The sequence below is a fragment of the Myotis brandtii genome, unplaced genomic scaffold (genome assembly GCF_000412655.1).
Source record: "Myotis brandtii unplaced genomic scaffold, ASM41265v1 scaffold226, whole genome shotgun sequence".
In the NCBI taxonomy this organism is placed as follows: domain Eukaryota; kingdom Metazoa; phylum Chordata; class Mammalia; order Chiroptera; family Vespertilionidae; genus Myotis; species Myotis brandtii.
The window spans coordinates 751,448-768,902 of NW_005358478.1; the positions used below are offsets into that span (position 1 = coordinate 751,448).

A 17,455-nucleotide genomic window follows, 5' to 3' on the forward strand; every position below is an offset into this window, starting at 1 on the left:
TATTATTAGACAGGATACACACACACACACACACACACACACACACACACACACACTAGAGGCCCAGTGCATGAATTCGTGCACATTCGAAAGAAATTAATTAGAAGGTGGCCGGTGGGGCAGGACTGGGCGAGATGGGCTGGACACACCCTGGAGCCAACCTCCCGTGGTCCCTCCCTGGCTAGCAGCACCTGGGGCGGTGCTGGGGCTTGAAGGGCATTAGCGGAGTGAGCAGGGTCCCTCCGGCAGGTGGGGTCCCTCAGCCTGGCCTGCAGGGATTGGGCTGAAATCAGCAGTCCGACATCCCCTGAGGGGTCCCGGAGTGTGAGAGGGCACTCTATAAAGTTGCTGTCGCTCGGCAGCTCCTGTGTTGAATGTCTGCCCCCTGGTGGTCAGTGCGTGTCATACCTACTGGCTGGTCAGCTGGTCGGCTGGCCGGCCAGTCAGCTGGTCACTTAGCCTTTTATATGTATATATATATTTTTGTTTGTTTGTTTTTAGTGATTTCAGAGAGGAAGGGAGAGGGAGAGGTAGAAACATCAGTGATGAGAGAGAACCATTGATTGGTTGCCTCCTGTATGCCCCACAGTGGGATTGAGCCCGCAACCTAGGCATATGCCCTGACTGGGAATTGAATCATGACCTCCTGGTTCATAGGTTGACATTCAGCCACTGAGCCACACCGGCCAGGCTATCTACTCTTTATTTACCAGTTTGGGAACATAGTTGACAAAGAGAATGGGCAGTGATGGAGAAATAAAGAATGTACATTACAGCATAGATTAGTGCTAGAGCACAGATACTAACCTGTTGATAGTATCTGGAGGTTGAAATTGTGGGCCTTTGTTGATGCCTGCTAAAGTGACTTCATTTTAAATGGGCTGAGTCCTATGAAGATTAGACAAGTAATAATTACAAAATTTCAGTGCTTTACAAATGAGACAAAGAGTTGACTTAATGCTTGCTTGAAGAAATCAAGTCTTTTTTCCCACTAAAAAAAAAAAAAGGCCTTAAAAATGTAGGCCAGTAAGCCATCATAGAATGGCTTTTAATTGGATAGAAGTCAGAGGAAGCTTAGTCTTCTTTGTTACATACAGAGAAGGCAACTAGTTTCCTGTAATTTCAGGAGTGTGCTAATGTTCTTGGAAAGAGATGATTCTTGATTTTTAAAAGTACATGAAAAAATTTCAAAGAAGATTGATAGTCTGATAGTTTTTTTTAAGACTAGCAATCATACTATAACAAACAGTGGAGCTTGAAAATTTTTTTTTTTTAATTTTCTCACCTTATCCATCACATTTCATTTAAAATATTTGCCTGACCTGCTTTCCTTTTATCAAACCCTAGCATTCTATTATTACCAGTATCAGAGCTGATAATAATGAACTTTCCAGTCTTCAACATTTATTGAAGCCTGGACTTTTGGAGTTCTAATCAAAAAGGTTCAGAGCTGAATGGAGTGGCTGGGGTGAGCTGATATGCTTCTGAAGAAGTTAGTGTGGTAGCCTAGACATATAGTGGGATTTTTCTGGCATTTGAAGAATATTGTAAAGAAATAGGCCACTAAAATTAGCTAGCCATTACTTAAGATAGAATGATTTTGAACTTCTTCAAGTTAAGATTTGCCTTTGTAGAGGACTTTAGGATTTTTTATTTGATAGGCCATGAATGAGTTCATTTTTTGCTCATTTTTATAGTTGTGACTATCATGTAATTTGGTCCTTCAGTTACTGTATAAAACCATAGGATTGCATCTATAAATGTGCCATCTTAATGTCTTCTTGTTCCTCTAGGTCAGCCTGCCAGTATACTGGCAGGCAGCCATAGTGAAGGATTGTTGCAGATAGCTTCAGGGCCTCAGCCAGGACAGCAGCAGAATGGATTTACTGGTCAGCCAGCTACTTACCATCATAGTATGTACATGCTTTTTAAAATATTTTAAGTAGTTGAGAAGTAGGCAGACTTTATAAAAACAAATTAATCCATGTGGGCCTTAATTTTTAGACAGCACTACCACCTGGACTGGAAGTAGGACTGCACCATACACACCTAATTTGCCTCACCACCAAAACGGCCATCTTCAGCACCACCCGCCTATGCCGCCCCATCCCGGACATTACTGTAAGCTCTTGTTTTTGTTGTAAGGGCCTTTTCTTTTTGAGGACTTCGTTTTTTTTCCATTTAAAAAATGTTTTTACATCTTTTGTTCATTTTACAATTTAGTTTTATTAAATGATTAGAGTTTTTCAGTATTTTTGGTAAACATTTTTTATTACTGTGTTATCATACCTTTGTTTTAGAAGAGTAATGTTTACTAAACACATTTATTTTTCCATTGCTAATGTTTCATTAACACCACATTGATTTCCATTCATTTGTTTGTTTGCTTTGTGCATGTTCTTAGATCTCATGTGTATCTGTATATCCACCCCATGTTGATTGAAACCCTTTGAGTGTCAAGATCTCAAGGTTTCCCTCACTGTAGTATTTAGCATACCATAGACACTCTGATGTCGAACCCATCATTGCATCTGCAGGCATGATTTGGGAGGGATACCCTATTGATTAACCATAGCTTGTAGTTTCAGGCAGAATAGGAACTTTGTTCTTTTGGCTTAGTAAAATCAATAGTATAAATCTTTCATATATATTAAATCTTTTTCCCTCTTATATAAGGTTAATAGTCCCAAAGAAAACTTAAAAAAAAAATAGAAGTGTATAAATAAGAATCCTGCTACCCAGAGATACCACTTGTAATACTTTGTCATGTTTTCCTTCCAGTCATATAAATGGGTATATATAAATTTGGGGGGAGGAGGAGATCATATTGTGTATATTGTTATATCCTGTTTTTTTTTTTTCAGTTATGTTATTATTTTTTGATATCTTAAGAGAATATAATTTTTAATGGCTGCTGAGCCAGCATAGTGGTTAAGGGTGCTGAATTTGGACCCTTAACTGGCTGTGTGACCATTGGCAAGTTATTTAATCTCTCTAAGCCTTAAGGGTAACAGTAGTAATTAGTAGTATCTAAACCAATGTTATAAGAAATAAATGTAATAATTCATGTGAGATGTTTAGCACAATGTCTTAACACATAATAATCTCTCAATTATGTTAGCTACTGTTCCATTATGGAAATAGCCTTAATTTAATAAGCCATAAACACTTGTTTTTAGAATGGACCTAACAATTTGAGTTATTATTACATATTACATTATAAATTATATTGTATTACATGTTACATGAATAATTTATAATTTACATTAAGTTTTGCATGTACAACTATTGTAAATTGCTTAACAGCACTAGTGCATATAGCACTAAATGTTAGCTATTAAATATCTATAAAAGTAATTCAAGAGTATTTGCTTATTATAATTATGAAGTAATCTAAATTAAGCTCTTAAGTTCTTAGACATTGCAGAAACTTGATCCAAAAAGCTCTTAAGGTATGATAGTTATATTTAAATAAGGTATATCAAAAATTTTAATATTAGTGAACTTTTAATAAATAAAATTGGGATTTCTATTATCTTTTCTTTAGGGCCAGTTCACAATGAGCTTGCATTCCAGCCTCCCATTTCCAATCATCCTGGTAAGTGTATTTTAAAATTGATTCCCTATAATTAGATTTTCTTTATGGTAATAGAAAAACACACACAAACACACATATGCGGGTTTTAATGTAATACAGAGTTATTTAAGGTTTAGATAAGTACAGTTCTCATAGCATTAGTTAATAGTTTACGAGTAACCATTATAGTCACACACAAATTGTCTATATATATATTTTTAACTGTCTCTGAAAGAAAAGATAAGAGCTGTCTTCAGCTAAAATGTAAAATACCAAAATGCTGGTTTTAGCATTGAATACATAAATATGCAGCAGAAGAAACTGGGTTTCAAATAGAACACAATGTAAAATTGTCACTTAAAAAGCTACGGAAGCCCTGGCTGGTTTGGCTCAGTGGATAGAGCATCAGCCTGTGGACTGAAAGGTCCCAGGTTTGATTTCGGTCAAGGGCACATGCCCAGGTTGTGGACTCAATCCCCAGTGGGGGGCATGCAGGAGGAAACCAATCAATAATTTTCTCATCATTGATGTTTCTATCTCCCTCTCCCTTCCTCTCTGATTAAAAATAATAATAAAAAATTTTTAAAAAGCTAGGGAAGGATCTGAAGTAGATCCTGAAAAGAAAAATAAGTCACTGTATCTATCTTAGAAGATTTAGGAATCTCTGGCTAATTGAAATGTAGAAACGGATTAAATTATGCTCAAAAGAGAGCATAGCTAAGTAGATTTTCTCAGTTCATAGTTTGAATATAACTTCTTAAATTATAGAAGTAATAAAACAAAGTTTAGAAATAAAATACTGAAGGCTTCTTAACATAAACATAGGATTTTGATTTTTCTTTCCTCTATCCCTTCATAACTGTTTTTCTTATCATAAAAAGATGCAAAGTATATCATTTTAACTCATCCCCTTAATTTTCACCCTAATTTTAAAAATGTTTTATTATAAAGAATTTCAAACATACAACAAATACCAGAATAATATGGGAGATCCCTCCCTCATTGTACTCATCCCTCAGTTTTAGCTATTAACAATTAATGGCCAATCTTGCTTCATTCATACCCCCCCACCCCCACTTCTCATTCATACCCTTATCTATTATTCTGAAGAAAATCCTATATAGCCATCTTATTTATTTATTTATTTATTATAGATTTTTATTGATTTCAGAGAGGAAGGAAGAGGGAGAGAGATATAGAAATGTCAGTGATGAGAGAGAATCATCCATCAGCTGCCTCCTGCACACCCCCTACTGGGGATTGAGCCCGCAACCCGGGCATGTGCCCCGACCTGGAATTGAACCACGACTTCCTAGTTCATAGGTCAATGTTCAACCACTGAGCCACGCTGGCGGGGCTATGGTCATTTTATATGTGAACTAGAGGCGTGGTGCATGAAATTCGTGCACCGGGGTGGGGGTGGGGTCCCCTCAGCCCAGCCTGCACCCTCTCCAATCCGGGACCCCTCGGGGGATGTCGAACATCCCTGTCACAATCCTGGACTGCTGGCTCCAAACTGCTCACCTGCCTGCCTGGTCACCCCTAACTGCCCCCCCTGCTGGCCCGGTTGCCCCCAACTGCCCCCCTCTGCCAGCCTGGTTGCTCCTAACTGTCCCACCACCAGCCTAGTAGCCCCTTATAGCCCCACTGCTGGCCTGGTCCACGCAGCCTGCTCTGTTCAGTCGTATGGTCGTCCCTCACTAACCCCCCTACTGGCCTGGTCATAGGCAGCCATCTTGTGAGGGTGTGAAGGTTAATCTTTATTATATAGGATACTTTAGTACATATTTCTAAAAAAGATTTTTAAAAAATATTACTATAGTTACCATAATGATTAATTTAAAGGATAACATATACTTTCTCAAATAGATCTGTATAATTTTCTTAAACAATGTTTTATTATTTATTATTTATGTTGGTTCCATTTATTCATCTGGCTGTTAAGCAAAACATTGAGGGTAAGATCTTGATGCTTATAACTCTTCATTTTAAGAAATTTGAAGAATTTCTGGATCAGAAGGCCAAATTGATTTAAACATTAGAGTATGAGAAGCACTTTTACCATGCTCACCAGCAGTGTGATAGTTAATAAACTTTGTGCTGATTTAGGATGCAAATAATATTTATTTTGATTTGGAGAAAAATTCTGATTCAAAAAATGTTCAGAAACATTTTTTTAAACATATGTATTACTTAGTTAAGTTATTAACTATAGTAGATTTTGTATATGTTTGTTATTTTAAACATTTTTATGGGTCAAGGGGTCTTACCTTTATATAAACACTAGAGGCCCGATGCATGAAATTTGTGCAAGGGGCTACACCCCTACCGCAGCGGTGGCTACCGCTGCCTTGGCTGCCTCTGCCTCGGCCCGCCACCACAGTTTCATCTGGAAGGTCGTCTGGAAGGATGTTCGGTCTAATTAGTATATTATCCTTTTATTATTATAGATTTTTATTGGGAAATATAAATAGAAAAGTATATAAAACATGTATACATATAATCTAATGAATAACATTAAAGCCAATACCTATATAACCACCACCCAGATTGAAAACTAAAATATTGCAGCACCCACAAAAACCTTCCTACCTCAGGCATTTTGTTTGTCAAAAACTTTTCCTCCCCTACCCCAGCAGTAACCATGATCCTGCTTTTTATAAATATTACTAGAGGCCTGGTGCCCAAAATGCGTGCACTCGACGGGGGATGGGGGGAGCCCCCTCAGCCTGGATTGCGAGAGAGCATAGGCCAGGCCGAGGGACCCCACCGGTGCACGATTGGGGCCAGGGAGGGATGCAGGAGGTTGGTCAGCTGGGGAGGGACCGCGGGAGGGCTCCAGGGCTTGTCCAGCCTGTCTTGCTCAGTCCCGATCTGCCCGACCCCAGCAGCAAGCTAACTTACCAGTTGGAGCATCTGCCCCCTGGTGGTCAGTGCACATCATAGCGAGCAGTTGAGCATCCTTAGCATATCATTAGCATATTATGCTTTGATTGGTTGAATGACTGACTGGACACTTAGTATATTAGGCTTTTATTGTATAGGATTATTTTTTTTTTTTTACTCTTTGAAAGTGATGACTGCATCCCTAAACAGTCTGGTTTAGTAGTTTGGTTTTATTTGTATTTGAAATTATAGAATTGAAGTCATTGATCAGAATCTTAATTTTGTTTGTGAATAAATATATTGTGATCAGAAGGGAATACCTAGAATCTTAAGAATGAGAATTTTTGCTGGTTTCAAGGCAGCATCCTTGAGAGTTAATAGTGACCTCTAGCAATTTGGGGGTCATGGGATGGGGTGTGGTGTCAGTCTTCAAAAGGCTTAGTGGAAGGTGATCTACAGGAATGAGGGTAATCAGGGCTCTGAAGAAAGACCTACCCTAGATGGAACGGTGTGTGGGGTTGGGAGTGGTGGCATTTAGCTAGTTCTGTGAACTCAATTTTATATCCTGCAATCACTTTTGTCCTCATGATAGCTTTACTTCATTCTTCTCAGGCTAGAACCGATGTTGAGGCCTAAGAGCTTCTGGTGGTGAGGGAGCAGCATTAACTAGTTCTGAGCCATGCATCTGTAGTTCTGCATTGGCAGGAAGGCCTCTGTCTTTGAGAGTAAATAGGAAGGGACTCAGTGGTGAGGATGATCCTGAAAGGTCTCTTGTCCAAGTGGTTGCAGGAGGGGACCAGCTCTGCCCACACACCTTTAATCGATCAGCTGGTTGGAACCCAGAAGGCTGTGAATGCTTTGGCTGTGAATACTAATGGGCCCTAGAGCAGTTTTACCTCACAACATTTATTTTCCTCTTGAACTGTTAACAGAATATTCTAACTGATCTCCCTATTTTTTATTATTTTTATTTTGGTAAGAGAACATTTATTGGGCAAATTACAGAGGTAGAAGTAATATCTAGAAGAAATGGGCTTAGGCAACAAGTTCCAGAGGTAAAGGAAGGGCCCTTGGAGCTTGGGAGTGAGGAAGCTGATGGTAATGTACCTGGGTGGGGAGGGAGAGAAGGTAGGGAGAGGCACGGGTGTGCTCCAGGGAGGGAGCGCGCACTGGGTCCTCCATCTTAAGCGTTTGAAGGCAGAGATTTTTGGGGAGGTCCCAGGGAAAGATCTTAATAGGATACACGCAGCTCTTCAGGTGTATCCTTTCAGGGTTGTGGTCTCCAATGATTGATAGGCAGGCACCAGGGCAGGGGGTCAGTATTCAGTGCAGCAGCTGGTCCTGCTGTCAGCATTGGCTGTTTTTTTCCTTATCTGGGTCTGGGGCTGAAATACAAGGAGTGATGGCGTCTTCCCGGGCCAGGTCGACTGTGCATGTGCCTTGGAATCTGCCAGCAGGCAAGACACGTGGCACCAAATATGCTGTAGGCGGTGGGAACAGCACCAGGTGTCTGACCGGTGGGGTCAGACCAAACCTGGGTTCAGCAACCTGGGTACTTGGGTTCTGGCTGGGGTGGGGGTGAGGCAGGGAGAGAGGGTAGGGAAAGGCCTGGGCTGCACCATGGGGGGAGAGCACCTGATCTCCCTATTGAGAAGGCTTCCAGTCATATTGCCCTTCTCCTCACCATTTAATATCTACTACACTTAGCATTTCTTTTTTTTTCTTTTTTTTTCTGTCTCTTCTGGTGTTATTTATAGAAATTTAAAAAAAATTTTTTTTTTCTTTTTCTTTTTTTTTCTTTTTAAGCCTCATGCAAGGATATGTTTATTGATTGTAGATAGATAGAGAGAGAGAGAGAGAGAGAGAGAGAGAGAGAAACATCCATGTGAGAGAAAAATTTAGATCAGTTGCCTTCTGTACACACCTAGAGAGACTAAGGATTGAACCCAAAACCTGGGCATGTGCCCTGACCCCCGGACCTCTCAGTGTACAGGACGACACGCCAACTGAGCCACACCAGTCAGGGCAAGAGGACTTTTATCTGTCATAAAAGATTCTCACAGGGCATCTCATTCAGATCTAAATAATATAAAGAATAATTCATAACGAATCTCTTAGGTGCTTTATCCAAATTTCTACCTTCTAAAAAAGTTAACCAAATTGAAAAATATTTTCTTGAATGACTTGATTTCAGAAATTAAAGATAATGCCTTGGAGATGTAGACTTTCCATTATAATTGAACAGCATTTGTTTGACAAAACTGTGCTTTATGTGTCCCCATTACAAAGCATATTTAGCTAAGTTCTTAGATTGTAAAAAAAGTTTCATGTTGTTAACTCAGCCTTTTACAACCTTTTCTCTGGCCAGTGATGAGCACCCAACTTCACTACTTTGGGAACAAGAAACAAAATATCAATGGTCAGCACAGTGGGCAGAGAGCAGTGCCACTGCCTTTGAAAGGCGTTGGGGCATTAAGAAAGTGCTCTCTGACCCAGTGACTTCAGCCTGTGGGGATGGTAACTTTGTGAAGCTGCAGGCTTGTCACTTACATGGCATTTGGTTCTTGGAGCAAAAGAGCAAAGAGAGATCTAGAAAGGCCTAATGAACTTAATGAATTCTTAGGATCTGCTCCTGTTTTAAAAGTAAGAATGTTCCCTCTCATCTGGTTAGCAGATTTGGAGTGGGATAGAAAAGTTCTCACATGGTGTGCTGTATCCCAGCACTGCCCAGTTCCCTGGAACCCATTTAGATGACCTCTGGCCCTCTCTGTCCTCACAGACAGTAACCACCTTCCTCCTGCTTTCTGAGGCCTCATGCCCTCTTCATGATGGATGGTCACTTTTCATTCCTGGTTTGTGGTACATCTCTTCTTCCTAGCCGAGCGGGTCAGCTTTTCAGAGTGTAGCTTCATGTAACCATCCTTGTTGTATGGTGTCTGAAATATTAGGGAAACAAACAAAAAACCCTTGGTGACTGGAAAATAATAAAATGCGTTTAAGTGCAAGTACAGATATTGCAGTTCATGATAACAGTATGTTTTTTTATTTAAACAAGAAGATTTTACCACTCCTTTCCCCCACCCTGAATTGACTCTCATGAAAAATGTTGCTCACGATGGAACTTTCCTTCTGGATAGTGTTCTTCAGTGTGAACTAGGAAGGCATGTATTTGCACCTCATTTTTTTAATCATCGTTGTAAACATTCATGACTTCAGGGCATTGTTTGTAACGAAATTTACTTTTTGGACTCATTGTGTAAAGACCTCTTTTAAGGGCTGTTACTGGTTTTAGCTGCCAGAGCATGGGTGCTTGGTATGTTGGCTTTGATAACCTCTAGTTTAGCTTCACGCAGCATCCCTGCCAGGTGTTTGGTGAAGCTTCTGGTTCATAGCAGAATATGATGTCTTTACTGAAGAATTTTACTCTAAGGAATAACTTCATAAATATTTCAAAATGGGATTTTTAATAAGGCACTTTATGTCACTAGTTTTCATGTTGTAATGATAATAAAAATATTTAAAGGAATGTTTGTATTCATGATTAGTTGATTTGATCTGTTTGAAAAACCATTTGAAATTTTAATTTTTGTATCTTCATGGTCTGTTTTATTAATTCTTCATTGGAAAGTATTTTCTTCCTTGACAACATTTTAAAAATCAATTAGATACATAGAATACAAGGTTTTTAAAAAATGTATTTTAAGCATCAGTTATACTTCATTTTAAGATTTTTTCAAAAAAAAGTGAGAGGGATAGAGAGTTAGAAACATCTATGAGAGAGAAACATTGATCAGCTGCCTCCTGCACACTCCCTACTGGGGATGTGCCCGCAACCAAGGTACATGCCATTGATTGCAATCGAACCTGGGACCCTTGAGTCTGCAAGCTGACGCTCTATCCACTGAACCAAACTGGTTAGGGCAGAATACAAGGTTTTTAAAAAATGTATTTTAAGCATCAGTTATACTTCATTTTAAGATTTTTTTGAGAGGGGGTTAAAAAGATCTATTTTTCTATCTTTTCAGATTGCTAAAAGTTTTATTGCTTCAAGTTCTAGTCCAATCAGAGTTCATAAATAGCACATTGATGTGCATATAAGTAATTGGTTAATCAGCAGAAACCTTTACAAACCCAACCAAGTAGTGCCTCCTTTTTCCTCTAATCATTCACAATTATTTTAAATCATTTGTTGTTGTTCAAATGAATACACTAAATCAGTGGTTCTCAACCTTCTGGCCCTTTAAATACAGTTCATCATGTTGTGACCCAACCATAAAATTATTTTCGTTGCTACTTCATTACTGTAATATTGCTACTGTTATGAATCGTAATGTAAATATCTGATATGCAGGGTGGTCTTAGGTGACCCCTGTGAAAGGGTCGTTTGACCGCCAAAGGGGTCGCGACACACAGGTTGAGAACTGCTGGAAAGGGAAGGGTTTACATCCAAAGGTTGTTCAAATGAATACACTAAATCCATCTTCAGCGTTAAAATCGTAGTAGTTAACATGGCTTGACTTCACTAAGAGATACAACAAATGACCTTTCAGCCAAGAGACAATTGAGAATTCCCGCTCATGGCAGCTGTCTAGTTAGAGTGTAATTAACCTTGACTCTGGTCTGAATGAATGGCTGAGTAGCTTGGGTCCTTACACTCAATTAGGGAACTAGAAGAATATGCTATAAATTGATGTTTTCGATAATATTTCTCTGGAATATGTCTTTAAGTCAGTGTGTTTAAAAAAAGAAAAGTTTAGTCTGCTTTAGCGGTTAGATCATGGTCCTGATTCGCCAGGGTCGCAGGTTTGATCGCCTGTCAGGGCACATGCAAGAATCAACCAATGAATGCATAAATATAAGAGGAGCAACATTAGTCTCTCTCTCTCTCAAAATCAATTTTAAAAATTAAAAAAAAATATGTGCAGTGAAATGAAATACCATGGTAAAATAATTTACTTTCTGTCCTGATTACTTTTGTTCTTTGAATTCTCAGTTGACTGGGTCTTTTGAGGTAAGAACCAAATTCCAGATTTTGAAAACGACTAGAGTTTCAAGAATGCTAGGCACTGAGCTGAAAAATAGAAGACAGGAAAAGCCTAGATATTTAAAGCATCGTCATTTTATCAAATTCTTTTGGGTGCTTTTCAGATTCCTCTTCTGTCCCTTCAGCCTTTATTTTAGGAAAAGCTTTGCCTTATGGAGTGACGTTTGCTCCCATTTGTCTCCTCTAGCTCCTGAGTATTGGTGTTCCATCGCTTACTTTGAAATGGATGTTCAAGTAGGAGAGACATTTAAGGTTCCGTCAAGCTGCCCTATTGTTACTGTTGATGGATATGTGGACCCTTCTGGAGGAGATCGCTTTTGCTTAGGTCAACTCTCCAATGTCCACAGGACAGAAGCCATTGAGAGGGCAAGGTATTGATTGTATAGGTATTTTAAAAGTTGAGTACACTATATTGCCTTTTAGTCAGTTATATTTCTCAGTGTAGATAATGTGTGTTCCACTAGGAAAAAAGAATAAAGGTCATCTTGAAAATTCAGAATCAGTAAGCATTCCACTTGTAGATGTTTGTTATTTAAAATATGAAAAAATGGTCTTAAAACTTTTTTTAAATTTATGTACAGTTGGTATACAACCTTATCTTGGTTATATTAGTTTCAGGTATACAATATAGTGACTCAACATTTTTATACCTTACAGTGTGATCGCCCCACTAATTCTAGTAATCAATCATGTTAAACATCACAATATTATTAACTAAACTAGAGGCCCACTGCATGAATTCGTGCATGGGTGGGGTCCCTCAGCCTGGTTGGTGATCGAGGCCTATCAGGGTGCTGGTCGGCAGGCGGGGAAGGGCTGCGGGAGGTTGGCTGTGGGAGCACACTGACCACAAGGGGGAAGCTCCTGCATTGAGTGTGTATCATAGCAACTGGTCAACCTGTCCTTCCAGTTGTTTGGTTGTAATGGTCGCTTAGGCCTTTTATATATAGACTAGAGGCCCGGTGCACAAAAATTTGTGCACTCGGGGGGCGGGGGGAGGGGGGTCCCCCAGCCCGGCCTGTGCCCTCTCGCAGTCTGGGACCCCTCGGCAGATAACGACCTGCTGGCTTAGGCCTGCTCCCGGGTGGCAGAGGGCAGGCCCAATCCCTAAGTGCAGCCCCTGGTCAGGCTCAGAGCAGGGCCGATTGGGGAGTTGGGGCACCGCCCCCTGTCACACACAGAGCAGGGCCCATCAGGGGGGTTGGGGCGCCACCACTGTCACACTCAGGGCAGGGCCGATGGAGAGGTTATGGCTCTACCCTGTCACACACAGAGCAAGGCCCGTGGAGGGGGGTTGGGGCGCCACCCTCTATCACCCACAGAGCAGGGCCGATCAGGGGGTTGGGGCGCCACCACTGTCACACTCAGGGCAGGGCCGATGGAGAGGTTATGGCTCTACCATGTCACACACAGAGCAGGGCCGATCAGGGGGAGTTGGTGTGCTGCACCCTGTCAAACACAGAGCCGCAGGGCAATCAGGGGATTGGGGAGCTCCCCCCTATCAGGCACAGAGCAGGGCAGATCAGGGGGTTGGGGTGCCTTCCCCTGTCACGAACAGAGTAGGGCGGATAGGGAGGTTGTGGCCCCGCCCCCTGTCACACACAGAGCTGCAGGGCGATCAGGGGGTTTGGGCACTGCCCCCTGTCACACTGATCCCGGTGCTGGGAGCCTTGCTGCTCCGCTGATCCCGGTGCTGGGAGGCATATTACCCTTTTACTATATAGGATAAAGGCCTGGTGCATGGGTAGGGGCTGGCTGGTTTGCCCTGAAGGGTGTCCTGGATCAGGGTGGGGGTCCCCACTGGGGTGCCTGGCCAGTCTGGGTGAGGGGCTGAGGGCTGTTTTCCGGCTGGCGAGTGACTAAAGCTTCCAACCGCTCCTTGTTTTCTTCTCTCTCTTTTTTTTTTTTCTGGGCCAGCTTTAGCTCTGAGGCCTCACTGCTGAAAACATAGATACAATGTTGAGGTCCGAGCCCGGCTGAATGGAAGCCCTTTTCTGGGGTTTTGTTTAGCTTCTTATTTGCAACATAGTATATAGTTGCTTAGAGTTGCAACTGAGAGGCTGGCAAGTGAGGCGGAGAACGTTGGAATCTGCAGCAAGCAAGCCTCCCTGCTCGCTTCAGTGCCTGGCTGCCGGCCGCCATCTTGGCTGACAGTTAATTTGCATATACTCACTGATTAGCCAATGAAAAGGGTAGCGGTCGTACGCCAATTACCATGTTTCTCTTTTATTAGTGTAGACTAGAGGCCTGGTGCACAAATTCGTGGACCAGTGGGGTTCCTCGGCCTGGTCTGTGGGATTGGGCCGAAACCTGCTCTCCAACATCACCTGAGGGGTCCTGGATTGCAAGAGGGTGCAAACCAGGCTGAGGGACCCCAATGATGCATGATCAGGGCGAGGGAGGGATGGGGGAGGTTGACCAGCTGGGGAGGGACCGTGGGAGGGTTCCAGTTATGTCCAGCCCATCTTGCTCAGTCCCAATCGGCTGGACCCCAGCAGCAAGCTAACCTACCAGTCAGAGCGTCTGCCTCCTTGTGGTCAGTGCATGTCATAGCATGCAGTTGAGCGGCCTTAGCATATCATTAGCATATTACACTTTGATTGGTTGAACAGACAACTGGACGACTGGACACTTAACATATTAGGCTTTTATTGTATAGGATTCCCCTTTCTCTTTTTACCCATTCCCCCACCACCTCCTTTCTGGTAACTATTCTGTTGGTCTCTGTTTCTATGAGCCTGTTTTTATTTTGTTTTGTTTTTTGATTTCTCATATAAGTGAAACCATACGATATTTGTCTTTCTCTGCCTCACTCATTTTACTTAGCATAATACCCTTGTTGTCAAAATGACAAGGTTTTATTCTTTTTGTTGCTGCTTAATATTTCATTATGCCACAACATCTTTAAGATTCTTTTGTTGGTAAGTGAGGTTCCTGTTTTGAATAGTAACAAGGCCTTTTGGAATCCAATTTAAAAACTAATTTTCATATCCTCCAATCATGTATTCTACACATATATTGAAAAGAAATAATATAAAATGAAGACATGGCTCTGCATGTGTTATTTATAATGTTGGGGAACAATGAAAGGGAAGTGGTTGAGTACATTTTGATAAACTTTTATTTTTATGTAGTCATTAAAATGTTAATAAAATGTTTATATAATCACATGTAAATGCTTAAGATGAAATATTATAGGAAAACATACACAGTGTTAGGTACTTTGTAATCTCAACTCTAAGAAAATGTGTGTGTGTAAATACATAATCTTGGCTCTATCGCTAGCTGTGTGTCTTTGGTAAATCACCTGGACCCTAAGCCATTGCTGTCTAATAGAAACGTCTGTGATGAAGGGAATGGCTTGTATCTGTGTTGTCCAGTACTGTAGCCACTAGCCACGTGTAACTTTGAGCACTTAAAATGTAGTCATGTGATTAGCTTGATTTTCAAATTATTTTTAATTAAATTAAATGGCCACTTATAGTAGCTAGTGGCTATCAGTTTGGACAGTGTAGCTATAAGCCTTAGTTTAATCATTTTTTAAAAATATATTTTATTGATTTTTTACAGAGAGGAAGGGAGAGGGATAGAGAGTTAGAAACATCTATGAGAGAGAAACATCGATCAGCTGCTTCCTGCAAACCCCCTACTGGGGATGTGCCTGCAACCAAGGTACATGCCCTTGACTGGAATCGAACCTGGGACCTTTCAGTCCGCAGGCCGACGCTCTATCCATTGAGCCAAACCGATTAGGGCCTTAGTTTAATCATTTATAAAGTGAGAATAATAATATTTAGCTCATTGAATTGAAGGTTCAGTGAGAATTTATGTTAAATGTTTCTGACACATAGTAACTAAGCATTATATTATGCATACTAGTGGCCTGGTGCATGGATTCATGCACATTGAAAGAAATTAATTAGAAGGTGGCTGGTGGGGTGGAACTGGGTGAGACAGCTGGACACGCCCTGGAGCCAACTTTCTGTAGTCCTTCCCTGGCCGGCCACACCTGGGGCAGTGCCTCAACTCAAAGGGTGTCTGCAGTCACCGCAGCTCAGCAGTAAACCAGATTCGGGGCCGACAGTGTCCCAGCAACAACATAACCCACGGCCAAAGGTGGAATTGCGTGGCCCCGTGAGGAATTGGGTTCCCTCCTTTCTGGTTCTAGGGTGCATGACCCGAAAACCACCACTGCCAAGTCACCACAGCTCGGCAGCTCTTGCGTCGAGCGTCTGCCCCCTGGTGGTCAGTACATGTCATACCAACTGGCCGGTCATATACTAGTAGCCGATGCACGAAGATTCGTGCAAGAGTGGGCCTTCCTTCCCCTGGCTGCCAGCACTGCCTTCGCTCTGGCCTGGAGCCGCCTTTCTGCCTTCGCTCTGGCCCAGAGCCACCTTTCCGCCTTCCCATGCTGCTCAGAGGCCCGGAGTGGCTGGGGCTGTGCAGAATTCCTGCATCCCACCCCATACCCGGCTGCTCAGGTCCTGCTATGCAAATTAACCTGCCATCTTTGGTGAGCTAATTTGCATACTCACTCCTGATTGGCTGTTGGGCGTCACGAAGGTACGGTCAATTTTCATCTTTCTCTTTTATTAGTGTAGATATATATCCATCATTATTATATATGAACTAGAGGCCCAGTGCATGAATTCGTGTACCAGTGGGGTCCCTTGGCCTGGCCAGTAATTGGGACCGATTGGGGCCATCTCTCCTAGTCCCGATTGGAGCTGATGGGGGCCTGCCGGCCAGGAAGGGACCGCGGGAGGTTGGCTGGCCGGGGAAGGACCACGGGAGGGCTCCAGGGCATGTCCGGCCCATCTCACCCAGTCCCAATAGGCCGGACCCCAGCAGCAAGCTAACCTACTGGTCAGAATGTCTATCCCCTGGTGGTCAGTGCACATCATAGCAACTGGTGGAATGGTTGAATGAACGGTCGGACACTTAGCATATTACGCTTTATTATATAGTATGAGATATTTTAAAAAGAAGGAAATATACAAAATATACAATGGCAATCTTTTGGTTATGGTGTTATATGAAGTTATTTATTCTTTTTACATTTTTTAATATTGAGTATGGTATGTCATCTGAACTAATACATATTTTTTAATACTTATCAAAATAAAATGTAATTCCCTTTTTCTTCCTCAGGTTGTGCATAGGCAAAGGTGTGCAGTTGGAATGTAAAGGTGAAGGTGATGTCTGGGTCAGGTGCCTCAGTGACCATGCAGTCTTTGTACAGAGTTACTACTTGGACAGAGAAGCTGGGCATATGCGTGGAATAGGTGTTCATAAGATCTGCCCAAAAATGTCTGTAAAGGTTAGTGGACGTTCTCCTATTTCAGACTTGGAAGGCTCTATTTGTTTAGAGAATTGAGATGGAGGGGGGAGGAGAAGAAAAATGTCCTTTTATGTATTAAATCCCAGAAATTATGTTTGTTTTTAAAACACATTTCCTTGGGGGCATTTACTGACACGGCTGGTTACCTCGTTTTGTGATTACATTCATGCCCTGTTATTTTAGTAGCAAATTTGTTAAATGTTTTAGACTAACACAGGTTCTTGAAAATATTGAGTGAAACCACAAGCATCTTCCTTTGTTATAAAATATGTAAAATGTTCATAGCCAATCTTTAGGATTTTATGAAAGGAAATTCTAATTACTCAATCAAATTAAGCCTAAGGTATTTTTTTATTAATTATTACATATTCAATTCATTTTACTTTGATGACAAACACTGTTTGAAAAGGAAATATTGTAGCCCTAACCGGTTTGGCTCAGTGGATAGAGTGTCAGCCTGCATACTAAAGGGTCCCAGGTTCGATTCCGGTCAAGGGCATGTACCTTGGTTGCGGGCACTTCCCCAGTGGGGGGTGTGTAGGAGGCGGCTGATCGATGTTTCTCTCTCATCGATGTTTCTAACACTCTATCCCTCTCCCTTCCT

The 17,455-nt window shown here is 41.7% G+C and overlaps 1 protein-coding gene across 2 annotated transcripts in view; it reads left to right on the forward strand.

Annotated features, from left to right (window-relative positions):
- Positions 1–16,902, forward strand: part of SMAD4 (SMAD family member 4) — a 23,482-nt gene extending 6,580 nt beyond the window's left edge. Inside the window, exons 5-9 of one of the 2 annotated variants that reach the window (XM_005866265.2) lie at positions 1,794–1,913; positions 2,005–2,121; positions 3,548–3,598; positions 11,695–11,878; positions 16,662–16,902. In XM_005866265.2, the coding sequence (XP_005866327.1) occupies positions 1,794–1,913; positions 2,005–2,121; positions 3,548–3,598; positions 11,695–11,878; positions 16,662–16,887 (698 nt within the window). In that variant the 3' untranslated portion in view covers positions 16,888–16,902. The remainder of the gene's footprint in view (positions 1–1,793; positions 1,914–2,004; positions 2,122–3,547; positions 3,599–11,694; positions 11,879–16,661) is intronic. The other variant, XM_014539722.1, reaches the window with a different exon arrangement.
- Positions 16,903–17,455: the final 553 nt, after the last annotated feature.